This window comes from Schistocerca serialis, chromosome 3 (assembly GCF_023864345.2).
Source record: "Schistocerca serialis cubense isolate TAMUIC-IGC-003099 chromosome 3, iqSchSeri2.2, whole genome shotgun sequence".
Lineage (NCBI taxonomy): Eukaryota > Metazoa > Arthropoda > Insecta > Orthoptera > Acrididae > Schistocerca > Schistocerca serialis.
Window position 1 is genome coordinate 832,051,105 of NC_064640.1, and position 24,348 is coordinate 832,075,452.

The following is a 24,348-nucleotide window of genomic DNA, read 5'->3' on the forward strand; positions in this document are numbered from 1 at the left end:
CGTGTTGCGGCACTTCTGTGCGCTCGCGGGGGCTCTATACGATATTAAGCAGGTGTACCAGTTTCTCTGGCTCTTCAGTGTATAACTATACGTAACGAGCGATTGCTTGTGGTCGAAAGAGTATTGACAAAGATAGTGGCTTTACAATACGTGGATGTGAATTTTCGTAAGTGAGACTCTACGAGCCTAACACTGTGTTTAAAGCGACCTCAAACAGATAAAAAATGGAAACAGTATGTCTCCAGGACACTCGGAGGTAGCAGTAGGGTAATGAGGATCAATTACATGAAGAGGATACATTCGGTAAAATGCATACATTTTATCTCAGTTCCCGATCTCCTAAGAAAAGTTTTTATAATGACTCAATTATGTCTCGACGAGAAACAATAATAATAACCTAAGAACCGGAGGCTACTGTGTGTTCAGCAGGGTTATTGCGTCTATTCTTTGCACGGTATTGGATGGCTGTTCTCGTCTTCTTTACGAACTGTGACCGCTGAGCTCCGCTGCATAGGTTGGCTGTAGTTTATTAACGAACTCAACACCACAGCACATAGTGAAGATATTTAGGGCAGCTGTCGAAATATTGTACGGAACGTGGAATTCTTTTACCTGGCAGGAAGTTGAAAATTTATGTTCTATGTGTCACACTGAAAATGTGACAAACACAAACTAACGAAGGTGGTAAACTGTTTAAGATCATGAGCTCCTCACTCAGGAAAGTAGGGCTTCAACCTCCATTTGGTCATACCAATTTTAGATTTCTGCGGCTCACCTAAAACATTTTACGAATATGATAGCACGCAAAAAAAAAAAATATACTGTCGATGATTCGCTTCTCTATGTTTATCAATGTGAGCAGATATTCCGTATGTCTCGACGAAGTCACTGTAAGGACTTAAAGACGCTTATTTGTTTACGAACAAGAAAATAACGTTAAAGAGAAGAAACTGACCCATTTCTCGCCAGTTGTCAGATGTTAACTGATACTTAACCTGATAAAGAGTATTTCTTTGGCTGTGTATGTTTGTGTGACAGGATAACGTGAGAAGAGGGAGCTCTGCACTTGAGTGGATACAGCTGCAGGTACCTGAGTAGACGTGAACACTCACTCATCTAGTTTTTTGAGTCTAATATTCCCTTATCAACAAGGGATACACACTACACGAACTGATAAAGCTACACTTTGGTCCAGTCCCACACTATTCTCAAAGATGAGGTGCCGAAGGTGTGTTACCTCAGTAGTGACCTCCACACATAAGTGACTGGAGTTCCCCTTCCACGAATTTCTCTTGAGCCAAAGGTTGGCTTTACATATGGTGAAGCTGAGTTTGTCTTCCTTATCTATCGGATTACTTTCTTTCATACCCCATAGTGGAGAGTTCATTTCTAAACAGGAATTATTATTCTGTGAAGAGAATCTTCAATAAACGAGGGCTTTTCGAAAAGTAAGGTCCGATCGGTCTCGAAATGGAAGCCACAGTGAAAATAAAAATATTTCATTTGCAACAGTTTGCTATATCTTCCAGCTACTTCTCTTCATAGTCGCCGCTCCTACGCAAACATCTGTGGAAGCGTTTTACCAACTTTCCAATACCCTTGTCATAGAAGGTAGGCGCCCGTGCTTTCCACTATTTCTCTACGCTGGTCTGCGGTTCGCTGTCGGTGCCAGAAAGTTATCTTCAAAGCTAGCGGTTCATGTGAGCAGAGATGAAGGTCAGACGGAACCAAGTCGGGGCTGTTTTGTGGTCGATCAAACACTTCCTACAAAAACGCTGCAGGGGCACGCTCGTTGTCCCTGCAGTGTGAGGCCAAGAACTGTCATGAAGAAGGAAATGCATGACAGGGGCGTTATATGGGGTTGCATAAAATCAGGCTATATCTCGTAACGGGCATCCACACCTGGCGGTAGTCCGCTTGCTTAGCTGGGTGGTAACGTGCTTGCCTCCTGAGCAAGTGGGGTCGGGTTCGATTCCCGGCCGGGTTGGAGATTTTCTCCGCTCGTAGACTGGGTGTTGTGTTGTCCTCATCATCATTTCATCCTCATCACCAGCACGCAAGTCGCCCAATGTCGTGTCGACTAAAATAAGAGTTGCACTTGGCGGCCGAACTTCCCCAGCTGGGGCCTCCCGGCCAACATTGCCATTCGCTCACTTCCATTTTTTACCTGGCGGGAGACACTGGTGTTCTAGGCATTTTTACGTATTCACTGTGTACTCAGAACTGAAAAGAGCGACGTGACGTGGTAGATAGGCGTGTTAGAGACATTGCCCAACACATTGTGTAAATCTTCATCCGATTTTCAGTGTCGTTTCCATTTCTTGACCTGTCGGACCTGTCTAAATAGCCTTCGTATCATTCATTTGCTTCAAATTTACCACGAGAAGTGGAAGGTCTACGGGTATCCATTGCATCTCCTCTAATAATTTGTGCCGCTTAATCAGGAAACAATGTAATCTTTACCGCAGAGGCAACAAGAAATACAGCGTAGTGGTAGAGCGCTGATGTATCTCGTTCATAATTTCTGTCTGCTGTCTTCACTTTAATGTTTCTTCAGTATCAGTGTTACTGCTGCCAATGCAGGCGTTTCGTAAGGTATAAGATATTCAGATCTGTAAAGATATACAAAAATTGTATTTATCATTAGAATCAGATGTGACGAAACAGTAGATATATGTACATCTACATTCCTCTTTTTATTTAGTGATTTTCTTAGATGGCATGCCTCACAAAACGTGTCAGGCATTAATTAAAATTTATGGTTCGGAAAAAAGCTGCTGTGTTTTACATAACACATTTCTTTTGAAGCAAATACCAAAATCAACAGTTTCATAAATTTCCAAAGTCCTTAATCAGTGAGTCTAAGACGTTCTGATTTCCATACTAGTCTCTTGCTGTGATCCCCCAACATAAGTACCAAGTAGACAACACTGGAATCAGATTTTTGTAATTTTTCATATTTGTGGTACTCGAAGCTCAGACCTCAAGTAACAATATCCCAAACCAGTTCAAAACAACTATCAAAAATTCTCGAGATAATCGACTTTGAAGTTTTCCGAGCGTCGTTCATACACTGAAGTAATTTATGTATTTCGAGAGGTGGTGTGGTACTGTGGTGGTAGACGACTCCGCTGCCCTGTGGGGGAGGGGGGGGGGTCTATGTTCTATTCCCAGCCAATGCAAATTTTTAAAGAAAGGTGTATGTTCTACGAGCATTTCCGTGAAGCTTAAAATGCATAAAGCTGGGGGAAAAAAACAGTAGGCCTCGATGTTGGTAATCGCTGTATGGCTATTTCAAGTTTGATTTTAGTCATTTTTTTTGTTTCTTCCGTTCATTTCGAATACCTACGCCATCTCAATACAAAATTCATCAAATATAAACTAAGAATCACATATCCAATTGTCATTTTTGAAAGAATTCAAGGCTTGTTATTCCCTATTGAATATCGCATACAAAAATCCAGTTCTCATTCATCATCATCATCATTTAAGACTGATTATGACTATCAGCGTTTCACTGCAAATATGAAATCAGAATTACCGATCTTTTATAAAAGATTGTCTAAAAATTAATTTTTTTTCGTCTTTGTATAGCTTACGTATCATGAAAATGTTCGTGGAACAAGTACCTTTATTTAAAAATTTATCATGGCTGGAAGTCGAGCCCAGGCTACCCACATGGCAAGCGAGGATTCTACTAAAGAGCCATGTGGCCCAATGAAAGAACGACCTTGTTTTAGGGTACTGAAGACGCCTAGAAAGCTTCAAAGTCGATTTCCTCAACAACTTTTGGGATCTGCAGCGAACTGGTTTGGAACACTGATATTTGAGTTCTCAACTTGACGTACTTTTATCATTACTTATTGTGTTGCCAGTAAGATTTTTATAGCATGCAACCTCTTTGTACCCTGTGTTCCATTTTCGTCTTGCTTACACCTTTCAGGATACTGTGGATGTAAAATTGGTTTCTTCTCGGAATCTGTCGTTTGTTAAGCCTATGTAACTTCGTACTAGGGTGCGACTTTAACTAATTTATATTCTGAATTGTAAAAATAAACCGTAATACAACATTCACAATCTTGAGATGCCTGAGTGGACACGTTCACGTATCATAAATGTAAAAATAAAAAAAAAATTAAAAAAAATGAAGAAAATCTAATTGGTATCCTTGTAAAGTCTCCAACGCGAGCTACTACGATGGTACACGGCACATAGATAGCCAGCTCGAGGCCTAATAACTTCACATTACTAATACTTGGCAAGTAGAGGAGAGGTAATGCCATAGAGATATTCAACACCAGACTCTGTTGTAAGGTATTCGAAGAGTACGGATTTCCAGTTAACTCCTACCATGTCTACCAAGTCTAGGAAACGGATGCATGTGTCACTTCTAAGAGCTTAGATATGTGTGACACGCTGAGGTGCCATTGCATCCAGATGAATTTCACAATCATGGTACAATCAAAATCATCAAAAAATGCATGTTCTGTAAAAGTAAGGCGCTGAAAATGACCTCGAAATGTGACATCATTTGTGCAGGTCTAATAAGCAGCGTGAGACAAACAACCATCAACGGAGGAAAGGCGTTTGCGAAATGCGAGAAAGCAAGAAAACATTCCCTCGGTGCGTGTCGTAAAATGAGATTCTAATCTGTGGCTGCGTAATACTCGGCGCTCACTTTTCCCGAACAAACGGAAAGAAGTCCGTCCCATCGAGCTGCTCTCACTCACAGATCCTTCTCTGAGTATCGAACAATAAGAAACAAAGGTACCAGTCGTAATTACGTTTTCAGAGTTGCAGTTTTTCATTGAACATTGATATTCACACGCACTGGAATCTCACGCTCTGCATCGACTCGTCACTGGTCTACGAACACCACTGCTGAAAAACTACAGACCAGAGATGTACATTATCTTTCACAGCGTTTGAAGGTCACGAGTGATAACGAGTAAAATCTGAGAAGCAATCAAGTAAACCTTAGATACATTTCCATTAGGAGATCGCTACTTCAGATGAAGTGTAGCTATTACGCTTTTACAACGTATCTGACATGCTATAGCAGTTCGAAAACGAGACGTTATTTTAAAGAAACAGCGTTTAACTGATAATATTCAGTGGACAAGAGTTCTGCAGCACCTTACTGATTCAGATATCGTCATCTTCTAACGGTCACGAGTTTATTTCAGTTGTCTCACTGGAAACTTTCCTTCGCTTGTCTTGTATCTTCTGTTCAGGTTTGGTCTCTCCGTTAGGATTTAATGGACCGTCGATGGTGCGGTTGTTACAGCAGAGATTTATTATAGTAGCACAAAGATGGTAAAAGAAACTGCCATTTGCCTCGGGTGAAGGAACATTCGCGAAACAAACTAGGAAGTTGCTTAGGAAAAACCACAGAGACCTAACCAGAACGATCAGACCAGGATACGAGCGTAGTTTCCAAGCAATACGAATTCATTCCAGTTGATGATTTTACTAAGTCATGAAAGTTGTGTTATTGTAACGCACATATCTGATGTCTTTCAGAACAAGGAATCATCTCCCTCTTTTCTTATTGGAAGATACGTGGAACTGAAAAATCTACCAACGAGAACGAAATGGTTCAAATGGCTCTGAGCACTATGGGACTTAACTTCTGAGGTCATCAGTCCCCTAGAATTTGAAACTACTTAAACCTAACTCACCTAAAGACATCACACACATCCATGCCCGAGGCAGGATTCGAACCTGCGACCGTAGCGGTCGCGCGGTTCCATACTGAAGCGCCTAGAACCGCTCGGCCACTCCGGCCGGTGAGAACGAAATGTTTCAAATTTAATATTAATGTTTCACTGTTCAACAGTGATAAAACTTCCTGACTGTGATATTAAACTGAATAAACGCATGAAATCAGTGATAAGAATTGCAAATGGAAGTATTCTGGGAAACAGAGCTGCAACTGTAATGGTACGACAAGAAACATAAATGAAATTTATAATCGCGCAGTTAACACCCACTGGAAAGTGTAGCTCCCAAGCTACAGGACCTTACATTGCAATTCTTAGAAAACAGCTGACCTAGTTCTCACGAAAGACTGTTGGATAAATTCAGAGAAGTTATATTCGAGGAATAATGAGAAACATTTCAGCTTCCTACAGAACATATCTCGCTTAGCAACCATTAGGCTAAGACAATGTGAAAACAGGGTGTACACCGACGCATGCAGAAAATTGTATTTCACTCGTTCCATATACGAATCAAATAGGACATAAAATCGCTATAATTGATCCATAATAGTCTCCAGAATGTACTGCATAAGGACTTCCGGAATTTATATGTGGATATCGATTAAAACTCTGAGCTGAATTGTTATCAAACCTGCACGAAAACAAACGACCAGACATAAACACTATAATACTGTGCAGAGAGAGAACCACATACAACTTCAGTTCAGTTTACAAACGTGAAGTCTAAATAACCCAACTGCAGCGCGAGAAATACTGCAGAATGGCAAAAACTACCAAGTGTATATGTGGAACGAAGTCTTTCGGCGCCAACCGCTGCTAACAAGGAAGAGGAGACTCAGTGGCTTGGAGAATATGCAAAGAAACACCGTAATTAACTTGCACTCCAACCTTATATACAAAACGCTGTCTTTAATCTAAAACAACCAAAAATGTACATGAATCCAATTTGCACAATAACCACGGAAGATGCTTTATAAATAAAAGCGAAACGCGTCTGGTGTAATTCTCTATAACTAAATTGCAGTAACCTCAAGGCGGAAAACCAATAATAATGGATTGGATATTTGCCTTTTGTAGTCAACCATCTACCACTTGAGCATTCCGAGCACACGTCAGAAACCACCTCTGACATTCTATTACAAATTCATATTGAATCTTTCAAACTTCAACGCCTGAGATATGATTAGTAGATACGAGCTACTTCCACGGAAATTGCGTCTTCTTAAGATTTGCGACATTAGCACAGAGAAAATCTACTTGAGACAACAGAATTTTTAAATGATCTACTGAACAGAAATAGTATGTCCATCGAATTTACGCTCATAGAGGTATTCGCGAAAATCTACAGAAACTTTAGGCGGGTATTTTCTTTGCTCATCAGTACATTCCTGAACTTTTTATCTCTTTCATTCAGGATACACATTAAATCTTGGTTCTGCGCTGCTATCAGTGTTCCACAAAGCCGCTGACTTTTTATTTTTCTTCCATCTACGTTCATCTGCAGTCCATAGCCATATTGGTTGTTTCCCGACAATGAGGTTGGGGTTGTTTGGGGAAGGAGACCAGACAGCGAGGTCATCGGTCTCATTGGATTAGGGAACGACGGGGAAGGAAGTCGGCCGTGCCCTTTCAAAGGAACCATCCCGGCATTTGCCTGGAGCGATTTAGGGAAATCACGGAAAACCTAAATCAGGTTGGCCGGATGTGGGATTGAACCGTCGTCCCGAATGCGAGTCCAGTGTCTAACCACTGCGCCATCTCGCTCGGTCTCCCGACAATGACTATATCTTCTAACCAATAAAAAATTTTAACAACCTCTGCTAGTCATAACAAGGCGTTCATTAGGACACAAAAATAACTGCACTTTAGTAAAACTGTTTAATGTTTCTAATAATTGGCATCTTATCATGTCACTAAAATACCACCACCAGGAAAATCAATTAGTGTAATGTACGCAAAAATAATTTCCGTGTGTAAATGGATGTCTGTTTAGAGTAGGATTTGCCTTTCTTTGAATGAATCGAAGACAGTTTATCACATCAGTAACAGAGATCATCCTGGTGTAAGAGGCCCACTCCTGCCACTGACAACAGGAAGCAAGGTCTACGAATTAATCAGAGAATATAAGCACTGAAGTCATGCCAGATAGAAATTAAAGTGAGGATGCAAACCAGGAATCTATCTTACCACACTTACTCAAACAAAATCTAAAGTATTATAGTCTCTCCTGAAAGTTTAATTTCCAGATGTATAAGACCTTTATCCAATCAAATACGTTAAATGGAGGTATCCGAAAACAAAACTTCCACAATCTCCTTGTTTTTGAATAGAAAATACTAAGTAAATGCTTCGGTCCACTGCAAGATGTGCATCAGGAAAACTGGTGGATCATGTTCGCTCGTGAATTACATCACACGTACAGCAGACTAACGAGCGTAAGCCTGATGACAAATGAGCGTGATATGTGGAGATGTCACATGAACGCTCACACGGTCTGTAAAAGAGCTTACTTTAGTTATCGTTGGAAGAAGGCCACTGGGCAGCCTAAGAAAAAGGAATGGGTTCCGGAAGGACCTGCTACAGATCGGTACAAAGGTCGAGTGGTGCTAGAGTTAGAGAAAGAGAGCAAAATAGAGGAGTCCTGTAGGTGCGAACGGCCCCGGTACGATGATAACGATGAATGAACGCCGGATGATGAACGTTATGAATTGGAAACCGTAAAATACATAGAATAAAATAAGGACTTCAATAAATTATAAACAACAGTGCCCTTTAAGAGCGTTTATTTATTTTCAATATTTTCTTTTCTGTATGCTGTTCTGCAGCTTCTATAAATGGAATTACGAGGGGTAATCAGCAAGTAATGAAGTACTTTTTTTCTCGGCTGATTTAGTTGAAAAAATGTAGAATTTGTTGCGGGACATCGTGGAATATTCCCGCTTCAGTCTCTATAGTTTTCATGAAGCTCCGATAGGTGGCGGTACTATACGTATCCTTCAAAACCTCAAACGGAGGTTCTTTCCAAGCAGAGAGATGATACTGAGTTTCAGACGACAGAGGGGCAGGATGGCGGGGTACCAGCTAATGTCTGATTTAACTCAGGGGTAAGGGTCTCAGAAAGTTTGGGAACAAATGGCCTAGTCCATAGCTGTCATAGTGCCTTCGATTATTACCAAAGGTCCCATGGAAGTCCACATGAATATATCCACAGCATAATAGTACTGCCACCGCCCTGCTGAGCTGCTGCTGTGTTCGTTCTGTGGCGCGGGGCATGTTTCGAACAGCTGGACGCCTGGATGTCGACGTATCAATCTAATGTATGTGTGTATGTATGTGCGACCTAGAAACGACGGAGAAGCTTCGACCCGCCGTAGCCCTCAGTGGTCCACAACCCCACAACAGGCCACAGCAGTCCACCCACCCCACCGCCACCCCACACCGAACCCAGGGTTATTGTGCGGTTCGACCCCCAGTGGACCCCCACTCCCGGGAACGTCTCATACCAGACGAGTGTGCCCCAATGTTTGCGTGGTAGAATACTTATGATGTACGCGTACGTGGAAACAGTGTTCGCGCAGCAATCGTGGACACAGTGTAACTGAGGTGGAATAAGGGAAACCAGCCCGCATTCGCCGAGGTAGATGGGAAACAACCTTAAGAACGATCCACAGGCTGGCCGGCACACCGGACCTCGACACTAATCCGCCAGACGGATTCGTGGTGGGGATCGGCGCACCTTCCCGTTCGAGAAGCAGCGCTTTAGACCGCGCGGCTAGCCGAGCGGCAACCTGATGTAATAAGAAACGTAATCTACTAGAGCCGGCTACACGTTTTTCATGGTCCGTGATCGAATTTTGACCATCCCGTGCCACCTGAAATCGCAATTGACGTTGTCGTTGGGTCAACATGGGAACACCTACGGGTCATCTTCTACGGAGCCCCACGATCGACGGTGCAAAGTGAACTGTGTGCTCCGAAATACTCGTTCTTGTGTTCCACCAGTATTGTACTCGACCGTCAGGTTTGCCACAGATCGCCGCCTGTGCTGCTTTGCGAAGTGGTCAAGCCTCCGACCACCAAGTTCTGTGATGGTGTGGACGGCGAACACCTTATCGCCTATTCGTGCTTTCTTCGTCTGTCAACCGCTTTCTATACCTGCTTACGACAGTAGCACGACAATAACACGCCGTTTCTGAGATGCTCGTTCCCAGGCGCCGCGCCATAACAATATGCCCTTCGTCAAAGTATATTATCATTTGATTTGCCCATTTACGGCCCGTATTGTAGAATGTTTCTCCATTCTTTCCTGCTCCATTTAAATACTTCCCTTATCGTGTCAGGCACTCGGAACGTTACCTGGCGTCACTGAGGCCTGGGGTGGGCAATGGTCATAAAGTTGTGTACAAACGGAGAAACTCGGCGTTAACCAGGTATTTATTTACGGCCATACCACGCAGCATTTGGCCTTCTGCTAAATGTTTATGACGTCATATCTCCTGAACTATGTGTCGTACAATGATATAACTTTGTAGATACGTTCAGCGACATATGTGGATACTGTCTACAAAGTGTGTTGCAACGAAATAACAAATTTAAACGTCATGAACGATGCCGTAGTTTTTCAAGCATCTCACATCGTGTGATGTCACGTCTCCTGAACTATGTGTCGTCCAACGATATAATATTGTAGGTACCCGCAGCGGCATATGTGGATACTGTCTGCGGAATTTATTGTGAATTGAGTCAGTAGCAAAGAATTAATAAATTTAAACGTCATGCACGATAGGCAGTTTTTCACGTGTCTCATTGTTTACGACTTCATATCTCCTGAACTTCGCGTCATACAATGATATAATTTTGAACTTATATTCAGTGGTATATGTGCATACTGTCTGTAAAATGCATTGCGTACAGTTATTACTAAAAAAGTAATAAATTATAACGTCATACCTCATGCCGTACTTTTACTGCACGGAAAGTGGAAAAGTAGTAAGTGATAAATATTTTTCCTGTCGTCATTTTTTAGGAGTTGTAAGCGATAAAAGAAATTCGTGAAGGTTTGAATGCATGTGTAAAGTTTGTTGCAAGTCGTTAAGTCCTCTCATTCATTCTCAAACACTGAATGAATAAATTCGCTATCTGTATACACGCTGTTTGCTTAATCGAAGTTTCCCGTATTGAGAAAATGGAAGGAGTGATCTACATTTAACCTGAAAAAACTTTTCGTAACCAAAATCGTATTAATTAATGTTCATTATTGACGACCGGTTTCGACGGTTGGAAATATCATATTCTGATCTTCAAAAAATTTATTAGTTATAAACCGTGTTCCATTATGAGTTTATCACTCATGCTATGTCACCATTATGGTGGAGGATATACAGTGCATTATACATAAGTTTGTCAAAAGTAAAACCATATCGAAAGTACCTTGAGCAAATGGACATGTACACACACGTAACACTCCACTCAGGCTTGGTAGTTCTATAAGTGCACGATATTTAGTAAAGACGCACATTTGTACAAATTTTTACGTTTACATCACATGTTCTGTACGTCATGGCTACATCTCAGTTGGAGAAAGGTCACTTGAATGATGTGACTGACCTGCTCGCGAGTGACTGCTGGGAGTGAGGCTGGTTCAAATGGCTCTGAGCACTATGCGACTTAACTTCTGAGGTCATCAGTCGCCTAGATCTTAGAACTAATTAAACCTAACTAACCTACGGACATCACACACATCCATGCCCGAGGCAGGATTCGAACCTGCGACCGTAGCGATCGCTCGGCTCCAGACTGTAGCGCCTAGAACCGCACGGCCACTCCGGCCGGCGGAGTGAAGCTCTCACGCACTGCAGTCACAGCGGGACTCGTCTGAAATTGCTAAATTTTGCCACTCACTGTTCACGAAGATATTGCGGTTTGAGGTTTTTGTGGGTGCTGGATATTTACTATATGTCGTGCATTTTAAGAACTAACAAGCCTCAGTAGAGTGCTCTGTTTGTGAACATATCCATTTGCACTGGGTACTTTTTATCTGTATATGGTTTTACTTTTGACAAACCTATGTGTAATGTGCTGTATAGTAATCTTATAATGGTACATGGGTTATAACCAAAAACTTTTTTGAAGAACAGAGGTCAATAATAAGTATTAATTAATGCGATCTTGGCTATAAAAAGTTTTTTCTATTTACTTATGTTTACGGGTCTTTAACGCTATTTATGAACAATGACATCATTTTGATTTGTCATATTTATAACGTAATCAGGCAAATGTCATAGTATCAATTTCTTTTCCTGTCAGAGATATAGTCTGTCCTTACATTTTACCATCTTTGATTGAAGTCCATTTTCTTATTTGATGTAAATGTTAGTGGTACCTTTTGTTCATAATTACCTATGCACTGAAGAGAATTTGTCGATTTACAGGGTCGAGAAAAACTGGGTTACGAAATTTTAATCTTGGACAGCTGATGCCAGTAGGAACCAAAATTACTAATGTTGTGTAGGTCGACAACGCACCATTTTTAAACTACTGAAACTTGGCGCCGCATGCTCCGATTGGCCGTGGGATTGCCCTGTTGCCGTTCGTCGGTTGACGGGCAGCGCTATGGTTGTCGGTTCACACATACCAACGTCCCTCGCCCTGCAACTGCCCCATTTTTTTACGCACACGTGTCGAATAGGTCTTGCTGTTTGTCTCCATCTCACGTCAGAGACATCCACACGTAAGCTTCGCTTCGGAGCACACCCACGTCACCTGCGATTTAGTCATACAGTAAGTATGGCGGCGCAGTACTCGTTTGAAGAACAACGAGATATGGTTTTTGTTTATAGACTAGCCGACGGTAATGGGCATGAAGCTCGACTGTTGTATAAGGAACGTTACCCAGCAAGACACCACCCACACGCTCAAACGTTTACAGCAATTCACCGGTGACTTGACGAAACAGACTCGTTTGTGGGATTTTATGCTGATACTGAAAGATCTCGAACACCGCGGGATGCTGCATTAGAAGAAACTGTTCTCCATCGCTTCCAGGGAGTACCTACGACAAGTACTCGAGCGGTTGGACATGACATGGGGTCACTAATCGGTTAGTTTGGGAGCTTTTGAGGGATGATGGTCTTCATCCACTTAGTTTCCACCCTATCCAAGACCTAAATCCTGTGGCGGACTATGAACATACGCTAGGGTTTTGCCGGTAGTTTCTGCGACGTGCTGCACGAGACCCCGACTTCCCCGCCATTGTGTTGTTTACCGACGAGTGCTCCTTCCATCGGGATGGCTTTTACAACACTCGAAACGTTCATTACTGGGCAAGGGGAAATCCTCACGTCACGAACGTCCACAGACACCAGGAACGATTTTCGCTCAACATTAGGTCAGCTTGTGGCTGACCATCTGATAGGCCTGGTTCTTCTACATCCTCGACTTACCGGGACAAATTACCTTCACTTTTTGCAAGAAACTCTACCTGGCCTGTTGGAAGATGTTCCCCTGGACATATGGCTACGCATTTGGTTGCAGCATGACGGGGCGCCCACACATATCAGTCGTGCTGTGCAAGGATATTTAAATGAACTCTTCGACGGCCGGGTAATTGGCAGAGGTGCTCGCAGGACATGGCCCCCACAATCACCAGACCTCACGCCACCAGACTTTTTCCTGTGGGGATTCTTCAAGGTACTAGTTCACCCGCCCGGTCACGAACCACCTAGAAACTAAGGGGAATTAATGGATCGCATTCAACATACAGCCAATCACTTCAGGGCAATGTCATGAATCTTTGAAAGAGTTCAGCAAAACACCGTTCGAGGTTACCAAGCTTGTGTCGCGTCAGAGGGTCGCCAGTTCGAGCATTTGCTTTAAGTAAACAATGTCCTAGCAACAAGGAAGCCCTTTTCAAGGCCGACGCAATTTGTAAAAGACTTTCTGTACGCGATCTAACAGCTGTTGACGGGTTTGTTCCCGGTACATCTTATCATGAAACTACAATGGATGCGTCGGGAGCCCGGCGGATTCGTCTCGAGGCCCCCAGAGTGGAAGGCTTGTGCGCTACCACCGAGCGTGCGGGCCGCCTTGGATACATCACGATCTCTGGCAGGCAAAGCATTCGCGGTCATACGTTGTCCAGAGCATCCGGCAACAGGGCAATCCCGCGACCAATCGGAGCGCGTGGCGCCAAGTTTCCGTAGTTTAAAAATTGTGCGTTGTCGACCTACACAGCATTAGTACTCCTAATTTTGGTTCCTACTGGCATCAACTATCCACGGTTAAAATTTCGTGACACAATTTTTCTCAGCCCTGTATATTTCATTTCAAAATCTGGTTTGTTCGTTTAAACTGCAACTTGGATTTTTTCAAACATATGTAAATCTCAATCTTCTTTAGAATGTTCATGTTGTACCCCTTTTTCCATTTACGAAGGATGTCCCCGTCGATGGAACGTTACACCCTAACCTATGTCCATTCCTTCCTTTCTTCCTTCCTTACATTGCGTCAAAATGGTTCAAATGGCTCTGAGCACTATGGGACTTAACATCTGAGGTCATCAGTCCCCTAGAACCTAGAACTACTTAAACCTAACTAACCTAAGGACATCAGACATATCCATGCCCGAGGCAGGATTCGAACCTGCGACCGTAGCAGTCGCGCGGTTCCGGACTGAGCGCCTAGAACCGCTCGGCCACCTCGGCCGGCTACATTGCGTCACATGAGACGTTCGGGATTAAATCACTAGAATCAACTAAGTGCCAAATGCCATTCAGTGACCGGCGTTAGGTACAGCGAGTAATCGAGAACCACATTTCTGTCTCATTTCAACATGGAGCATGGTTGACCACTAATTAAGGCACTTGAATGCTCTCCCCGATCTATTCGAAAGTATTCTGTTTGGAATGAATTTCTCACGCACTTCAAATAGAGATGCCTAAATTCACAAGAATGGTGTCATAGTGGGTCTCAATATACCTAGGGAATCTCTCCCCACGCGCTTTGTATGCGAGTCCGGAAAACGACGTCAGCAATTGCTGGTGGATCACGGCTGTTGTCCGTTTTAACTGTCATTCCTCGAAGACGGCATACACATTCTTCGCCATATGCGGCCAGATATATTTCTGCTGAAGTATCATATACTGAGTTGCCCGAAGGAAGCACAATATCTCATCTTGATGCAGCCGTTGATGTTCAAACTATTTAGCTAGGAGTCTATTTCGCATGCTCTGTCTGGTAGCGCCCAAAAGCATAACGTTTGGCATTTGTTCGCAATGGCGATAAACACCCTGGCACTCCGCTTGTGGTCGACACTATGTGACTAGACGCCTTACACGTTTGTGGCTCTCTCTGCAAAACATACTGAAGTAAAACTTGGCTGCCATTGCTAAGTTTGGCCACTCAGCTCGTCAGCAACTGCGTTCACGAACCTATTGCTGTTTGAGGAGTTTGTTGGTGCTGGATAATGGAAGACTACGAAATGTCATCCGCACCGCCAGTCAAGATCAAAGCAGCCTTCAATGAACCTTCAACGGATGCGGGTCCACACCCTATCCCATGTCCCAGGGTCGAGAAGAAACAGCGCAGACAAATACGACCGTACGGATAATATGCTGATAACGTAACGTTGCAAAGAGATGCGAAATGGAACGAGCACGTAAGGACGGTAGTTCAGAAGGCGGATGGTCGACTTCAGTTCATTGGGAGAATTTTAGGAATGTGCGGATGATCCATAAAGGAGACCGCGTGTTGCCACCCATTATTGAGTACTGGTCGAGTGTTTGGGATCCTCACCAGATCAAATTATAGGAAGACATCGAAGTAATTGAGAGGAGAGCTGCTAGATTTGTTACCGGTAGGTTCGATCAACATTTGATTGTTACAGAGATGTTTCGTGAATTCAAATGGGAACCTCTAGAGAGAAGCCGACGTCTTCTTCGTGAAACGCTACTGAGAAAATTTACAGAACCGGCGTTTGAAGCAGATTACGGAACTAAAAAAATGAATAACTAAATAAATTAGGTTTTAGAATACTTGGAATAAGAAAATGCCTCCAGTGTGCATTAATAAGAACGTAAATACATAAAAGTTTAGAATGAAAATTATTAAAAAGTCATAAAGTCACCTCTGATGAGGGAGACAAAAACATGTACAAATGTGTGTTAAATCTTATGGGACTTAACTGCTAAGGTCATCAGTCCCTAAGCTTACACACTACTTAACCTAAATTATCCTAAGGACAAACACACACACCCATGCCCGAGGGAGGACTCAAACCTCCGCCGAGACCAGCCGCACAGTCCATGAAGGAGACAAATTGTGTCAGATGTTGCTTCGCACTTAGAGAACAGGAGACAAAGGATAACGTAAAACAGGTCTATGTACTGCCTTATGCATATAGTTTGACGTGTTTGTATGTATTTATTTCTCAGGTAAATTTGTGATAATGGTTTGTAGCGTTTGGACGACACTTCTCGTATCCTTTCAGTTTTCAACAGTGTGTAGAATTTCCGTACATCTGTGACATGAATTCTGCTTTGACTGTTAGTAAACTTTACCATCATTGCTACTGCCTTAATGATGTGACTATATTCCAAATTTTTTAAAGAAAGACGGTCTCTCACAATGTCACTTTCACAGCAGACAGTACTTATATGACATGGTATTTTGCCCCGATGTCTAAACAAGGAAGCCTTATTACAGGAATAATACTCCACGGGCGCAGCAGTAGGCTAACTTGCTACGTGAAGTTGACTGAAGAAGAAAATCGCTCTCGTAAAAAGGACTTAACTTTTTTTTGGTCTTATAAACACGCTGAAAACCGTACCGCAAAAGTTTCTACATCTACATCTGCATCTAGATGATTACTCTGCAATTCACAATTAAGTGTTTGGCAGAGGGTTCATAGAGCCACTTGAACCTACTTCTCTACCGATCCACTCTCGAACAGCGAGCGCAAAAAATGAAAACTTAAATCTTTCCATGCAAGTTCAGATTTCTCTTATTTTATTTTGACGATCATTTCTCCCTATGTAGGTGGGCGCCAACAAAATATTTTCACACTCTGAGGAGAACGTTGGTAATTAAAATTTCATGAAAAGGGCCTGCCGCAGAGAAAAAACACCTATGTTTTAATGATTGTCACCACAATTCGTGTATCATATCCATGGCACATACTCCCTTATTTCGCGATAATACAAAACGAGTTGTCCTTCTTTGAAGTTTTTCGATGTCCTCTGTCAGTCCTAGATGATGCCGATCCCACACCACACAGCAGTACTCCATAAGTGGGCGGACAAGCGTACAAGCAGTCTCTTTAGTAGACCTGTTACGTAGTTCTAAATACTCTGCCACTAAATTACAGTTTTTGGTTTGCTTTCCCTTCACAACATTATCTATGTGATCGTTCCAATTTAAGTTATTCGTAATTATAATGTGTAATCCCCAAGTATTTAGCTGAGTTTGCAGCCTTTAGATTTGTATGATTTATGGTGTAACTGAAATTTAGCGGATACTTACGGGCGCTCACGTGTTTGACTTCACATTTTTCATGATTTCGAGTCAATTGCCACTTTTCGCACCGTACAGATATTTTGTCTAAATCATTTTGCAATACGTTTTGATCATCTGATGACTTAACATGACGGTAATTGACAGCATCATCTGCAGACAATCGAAGAGTGCTGCTCACATTGTCTCCTAAATCGTTTACGTAGATCAGGAACAACAGAGGGCCTATAACATTTCCTTGGGGAGCGCCAGATATTACTTTTGTTTTACCCGATGAGCCGGCCGCGATGGGCGAGCGGTTCTAGGCGCTACAATCTGTAACCGCGCGACCGCTACGGTCGCAGATTCGAATCCTGCCTCGGGCATGGATGTGTGTGACGTCCTTAGGTTAGTTAGGTTTAAGTAGTTCTAAGTTCTAGGGGACTGATGACCTCAGAAGTTAAGTCCCATAGTGCTCAGAGACATTTGAACCATTTTTTTTACCCGATGACTTTCCGTCAGTTATTACGAAATGTGACCTTTCACGAATCCAGGCACACAACTGAGACGATACTCCATAGGCACGCAAGTTTCCAGCGCAACAAACGATTAGAATCTACTGGCATAGCTAACGGAAGTTGTGAAAAATTTAAATTTTTAGAGGAAGGGGCTAGGAGCAGGAATGGAAGCTAAATCGCCTACTGCGGGAATGAAGCTGCTTGATGCACGCGAATTGGTATCAGCTCTCGGCAAGTGAGCCTTTAATGGCGTTTCCTGCGACCAGACAAAGTGCAGCGCCCTGCGCGTTACGACATAAGAGGGCAGCGATTAGAAGACGCGGCGTGTGGGCTGGGGCGCCTTCCCGCGCGTAATTGGACCAGCGCTGCGCTAATTTGCGTCAGTGCGTGCGCCTGCCCACCGCTCGCGATTCCGGTTTCTCACGCCGACGTCCGCCTCCAGTCTTTTCCCGCGTGATGTGTTAAGTCACGTCACCTCAATTACGCAGATAATACAGGTGAGCTAAATAATAGATAGCCTTATATTCTCGTAGAAAGTAAATTTTAAACGTCGTATCGCGTGCCTGCCTTCCCGTGACGACGTTCGAGTTTAGTGGAGGTAAATGCCAGTTCTGTTCCTGGCCAATGTTTCCTATTCTATACGAGAGAAAATTCGGAATCTCTTTCACCGCCGGCCAGGGTGGCCGAGCGGTTATAGGCGCAGGTTCGAATCCTGCCTCGGGCATGGATGTGTGTGATGTCCTTAGGTTAGTTAGGTTTAAGTAGTTCTAAGTTCTAGGGGACTGATGACCTCAGAAGTTAAGTCCCATAGTGGTCAGAGCCATTTTTCTCCTTCACCAAAAGTTCTCTCCGTTTTTTCTCGACTATTGGTTAGCTGTTTACCAGTGTCGGAACCAAAACATTCTGCAGCAGTCGAGGTGGTTTAGTGGTTAATTTTGGTAGAAGCATGTAATGTAAACTGAAGGGAATCACTGGCGTCAGCTGCAGAGGGACATTACGCGAAGTCAGCGGCGATTCCGACCCGGAATCTCCTGCTTACTAGGCAGGTGCGTTAACGACTGCACTATTCGGGACATAGCGCGATCGCCACTACGCGAACTATCTCGGACCGCCTCACGATGTCGATTCACACTCCCACCGAGCGCTGACTCACGCTCGCTACTCTGAGATTTCCACAGGAGATCGGACGCATTTGTGCATCCACAATGAAGAAGGTGGCTCCATTGCCCATCTAGGCATATCAATTATGAGAATGCGTAGTGTCTGTTCTTTTGGACATTTCCGAAAGAACAGGCACCACCTACTCACAGAAGGCCTAAACAAGTCCCATAAGAGGATCAAACAGTGTAACAACTGGCGAACATCATGTCAGCAAGCAATGCGTGTTCAATCTACTGAGCTGACAGTTACCGATTTTGGACCTATATAATGATCCAGAAGTGCAATAGGGGTACAATACCCTAACCACGAGAAACACGTCCATACAGTAACGCAAACTTCCATTGCACTGCACTGCTGTCACTACACATGATGATCAGTAAAAGTGCAATAGTGGTACAATGCCCTAACCACGAGAAACACATCATACCGTAACGCAAACCTCCTCTGCGCTGCGCTCGAATTATAAATTTCTGTCCTCAAGAACATGTTCTTCAATGCCTGTATGGTTTTGTTGAGAATATTATTGTACAATCTGTAATTCCTAGTCTTATTCAGACCATCTGATATCTTGGCTGCTGAGAGAAGCTACCTTTTTTCTCCACAAGAAAGTTAGATGCCCTTAGTAATCGACCTCTGTAACCTGATTTAAACAGATTTTCCATCACTAACTGTTTAGGAAATCTTTCCTCAAACATTGGTAAATAAATTAAATTAGGAGTGTACATCAATAGCAAATATACAGGAGGCAGCTGGTATTTTCTTTTCTATAAAAATCATTCATTGTGTAAATCATGCTGCAGTCTTGTAATATGTAATACTATGGAGTTAGGGGATAAGTGAACAATGGTCCATTTCAGTTTTCTAACAAGTGACAGAAAGTTATCCATCATTGTCAACAAACAAAGAGCAGAGTTTAATGTGATTGAAGAGTTACAGCATGTGGATACCATAGGATGCTGCTGTGACTCCTTCCTGCTTCCTTAACATACATCAATGATCTGCCACTGAACATGGCAAGTGATTCATTCTTTTTCCTATTTTCAGATGATACAAGTGTCACGGTGAAGGATGTAGAATGTAATGTAAATGATTTAGCAAATATGTCAACGGATTGCATTAGTTTATGGCTTACTGATAACTAATACATTTTTAACATCAACACAGTGCACTCAGTTTTTGACATGGAACTCTCATAGAGGTAAAATTTCACTTTCATGAGGTTATCAAAAATCATTCAAACGTTGTTGATCGTCGTACTGAAAACAGATGAAATGCTCTCTTGGGAGTCTCACATGCATAATCGTGCACAAAAACTAAAATACTGTAAGAATAATCTTCTCTGATTCTGAAATGGATAGCTTATTTGTTTTGCATTCTGTCATTCAGTTATACCCTATGTTATGATATTTATGGGCAGCTTAGTGCACTTAAGTGACTATTTTTAAACTAGGGAAGAATAGTTTTAATGATTTGAGCTGCCAGGTCTTGAATTTGGTACAGATAATTCTTCAGTAGTCCTAGACTGCTGTCTCAGCCATCCCTGTACATACGTTTCCTTCTGAGATTTGTGGTTAATGATATGCACTCATCCAAAGGTAACTGCCACAGTCACTCAGTGAACACCAGTCAGAAAAATAATTAGCACTTGGATAAATTTATTTAACAGTTAGGAATGAAGGTGTCCACTATTCCACACATTTCATTTCCATAAATTTCCACCATAAATGAAAAATTTTAATAATAGAACCCATATTTACAAATCAAAATTGAAATGCTTCCTTGTGGTACATTTCTTTCATTCTGTAGAGGAGTTATATTTAGACCCAGTTTAGAATCTTGCATGCTAACATATTATTTCTTGTCGCCTATGTATTACTCTAAATCATTTTGTGCTCTTTTTCTAATTTTTTGTCTTATTGTTTTGTTTGTAAATTTTCTTACCATCTTTCTGTGCATTGTAATGACCCACTTTAAGTTCAAGTAGCTTTGGCTCACACAGTCCTGTAGACTCTGATAAATTATATTACATTAATTTAACTTAAAATGCACGAAGGTTACATACTCCACTCAGCTAATATCTTTACCATAATGTGTGAAATTTTCCAGCAAGAGCAAGGGCTCGAATACCCCACATACAATGAAGTTCCACAAGGTCTCAGCTTCACCTGCAATCAGAGAGGTCCTGGCTACTATGCAGATGTTGAAACACAGTGCCAAGTAAGTGAACAGAGTACAAGAGAACCATTCACTAACAAGAAGTCACATATTTGCATGAAATAAAACAACTCTTTGCATTGAAAATCATGTCTAAGACCTTTTTATCTCATGCTTATTATTTTAATGATGAAGTTGGAGTTTTATTCAGGATGAGAAATATCTAAAAATTGAGCCAATTCCCATTTGATTCCATGAACAGATACAGTGTGATAAATATTTAAATATTGGTTTGCTTGAAATCATAATTATGTTTGTTACTTCAAAATAACTTTTTGAATTAGCAAAATATCAGTGAAATGAGATGCATGAAGATTGTGCAGCAACATACTGATATTGTATCAATGAGTGAACTTAATTTAGAATGGCACTGCCTCCTACTGAGTTTGAGATGTAAATATTGTTGTAGAGGTATTGTTTCTTCAGGAATTCAGGAAAAGGACATTCTATTTCTAAATAATCTAATAAAAGTCTCACTATAAATGGAAGTACATCCTCAAGCAACATGCAAAGAAATTATCAAATCACTGAGCTTATTTCAGAGTCAGTTTCATAAAGACAAATTTTAACTACAAATAACTTTAACTGTCACTTAGCATGTTTGACACATGAAAACACAATGTTGGCCAATAAGAAAGGAAAAAACTGTATAATATGAGTGCCTGCCATTTTGTTGTGAGCAATTGTCCAATATTGGCATAAGCCACTTTTTATTTCATTAAATTATTTAATTAAAGTTTAATATGTAATATTTAAAGACTAGATATCTTATGTTCCTTTTTCTGCTATTAACTTTGTTTCTCCATTAAGATTCATGTTTTCTCACATGATCATTAAAAATGTATGACTTTTATAATGTTCATATTTCATGACTTAAAAATTCTCATTAGTTTCAACTAAAAGGATATTTATCGTCTGTAAGACATTTTGAAAGTGTAATACTTACCACCATTGACAATACTTTGTATACCTTGTTTTAAGTTTACTATTATATGAAATACAAATGCTGCACATGTGAAAAGATGCATTGCATTGTTGCAGGTATGGCACTGGTGTCTTCCTTCAGGCCAGCAGTTCAGCTTTCTTTGCCCAAATGGAACAGTTTTCAACCAGAATTTTCGCGTTTGTGACTGGTTTTACAATGTTGATTGTCCTTCTTCAACAGATTTGTATGGGATAAATGATGACTTATACAAGGACAAAGACGGAAATTACATATAGAAAACCTTGAATTTAATTTTCATGAGAAAATACACATCTGAATGTCACAGGTGCACATAAATCATTTCATAGGAGGAGCTAATAAAAAACAGCTAATAACCATCTAAAGTCAAAATACTCGCATATCCAACAAACATGGATTAAAGCAGAATATGAATATGAATATGAAATGTGATGAGCCGAGGGTTTCTCTTCTACCTACAGAGAGAAAAAGGAGAAGGAGAATTGTGAGGAATGTATAAGTAGTTAGATCTGCAACATTGAGGAAGAAAGTTGTGAAATAACAGGACTTATTAACCTTCACTTATACTTATACTTATACTTATATGGTCTCACAACTCCTCCTTCTTCCTTTTCTTCTCAACAGAATTAAAATAAGTAAATTTTGATTACAGGTACTCATATCTGATTAGTTATTTTAATGTATGAGTTTTTGGTCTACCATAATTTCCAGTTTCTACTGGAGGGTGAAGCTGTTTCATCCAGCAGTATTTAAGTCACAAGATTTGTCATGTTATTCAAGGCCAGTTTCAACCAGAGATTTTTAGTTTCCTGCATTCTGTGTTTGTCTGTTTGTTTGTTTGTTGTAGTACAAAGATATGTAAAGAATTTGTCAGTGCTGTTAAAAAAAAGAACAAAAAAGAGTTCTCAGTCATAACAGTTGTTACATCAATATTTATATAACTTGTGTACAATTTATGGAAGAAATTAAATCATTCTTGCATCATTTTTATACTCAAATTGTTATTTTTTTAAAACCTCCTGTTAAATTATGGTCCATATGTTAATAACTTAATCAGTACAAGTACATTTTGAAAAGCCACAAAACAGTTTAAAAAAATAAAAATACATTTTAAAAGAATATGACAAAACAGAGCTACTTATTTATTTTTTATAGTTTGATCGCTGTTTTGTAGTAATGCTACATTAGACAGAGCACATATACTCAAGCTATGGATGTGAGGTCTATTTATATAAGACTGGAACCAATGCCGCTAAACTACACTATATAATCAAAAGTATCTGGACACCCCTATGTAATAGAGAAATGACCATTAGGGGTTTTAAAAGGCAGACCTGCCAATATAAAAGGAAGTGGGGAGATTTGTGTTGTCAGTAGAGAAGCAGTAACAGCAGATTTGGTCAGTCAAGAGTGCTCAGTGACTTAAATGTGAGCTGGTCATTGGATGCCACCTGAGTAACAGACGCAACAGAGATGTTTCATCCCTTAAAGCTTTCAAAGGTGACTGCTGCTGATGCGTCTGTGAAGCAACTGCTGCAGCTAAATGAAGACCTCATATTCTGAATTACAAGGACCATTGAGCACTGTGGAGGATGGTTGTAGAAAATCGCCTGAAATCAGCCAAAGAAACACTCACGAATTCAAAAGTGCTGCTGGCATCCCAGCTACCACAATGACCAAGACCAGTTTGAGGCCCAAGCTTAGAGGGATGCCAGAGGCACCACAACTGTAAGAGGGGTGCCCAAGTGCTAGCTCTGTGTTTCAGTTTTCAATTTATTGCTGGTAGCACATAATTTTTTAAGCACGTGAATTTTTAACTAAATATAAAGTTTTTACAATTACAATTCTTTTTAGTTTACCTTATTTCTTATTACATTTTAATTCATGATAAATTCAAGTTATAAGGGCATTTTTGGATAAGCCACTGCTTAACTCACTTTTTAAAAGTATCCCCTGTAAATATCTTAACTTTGTTTGGTAACAAGTCATTGAAAACAGCTCCTTTGACATAGGTGCTTAAACTATGTCTTAGTGTGGCAATGTTGTTTGCAGATAGTATTCACCTGTACTTGTACATTTTTCTTGGTTTTAATTTGGTATTATACTTTAGCATTAGTGTTTGGCCTAATGGATCTGAGAGGTGATGATTTATGACATCTGTAGAGATGATGTAGTCATAATTCGTGATAACATGATCAATTGAACTACTATTTGTGTTAGCTATTCTGGTGGGTACCAGTCCAAGAAGATCTTTAGCCTCATGAAATAGGATACAATCTGT

The 24,348-nt window shown here is 41.2% G+C and overlaps 1 protein-coding gene across 1 annotated transcript in view; it reads left to right on the top strand.

Moving 5' to 3' along the window:
• Nucleotides 1-23,019, top strand: part of LOC126469599 (U-scoloptoxin(01)-Cw1a-like) — a 34,679-nt gene extending 11,660 nt beyond the window's left edge. Inside the window, exons 3-4 of the mRNA XM_050096722.1 lie at nt 20,996-21,106; nt 22,145-23,019. Coding sequence (XP_049952679.1) covers nt 20,996-21,106; nt 22,145-22,324 — 291 coding nt within the window. The 3' untranslated portion in view covers nt 22,325-23,019. The remainder of the gene's footprint in view (nt 1-20,995; nt 21,107-22,144) is intronic.
• The last annotated feature ends 1,329 nt before the right edge of the window (nt 23,020-24,348 follow it).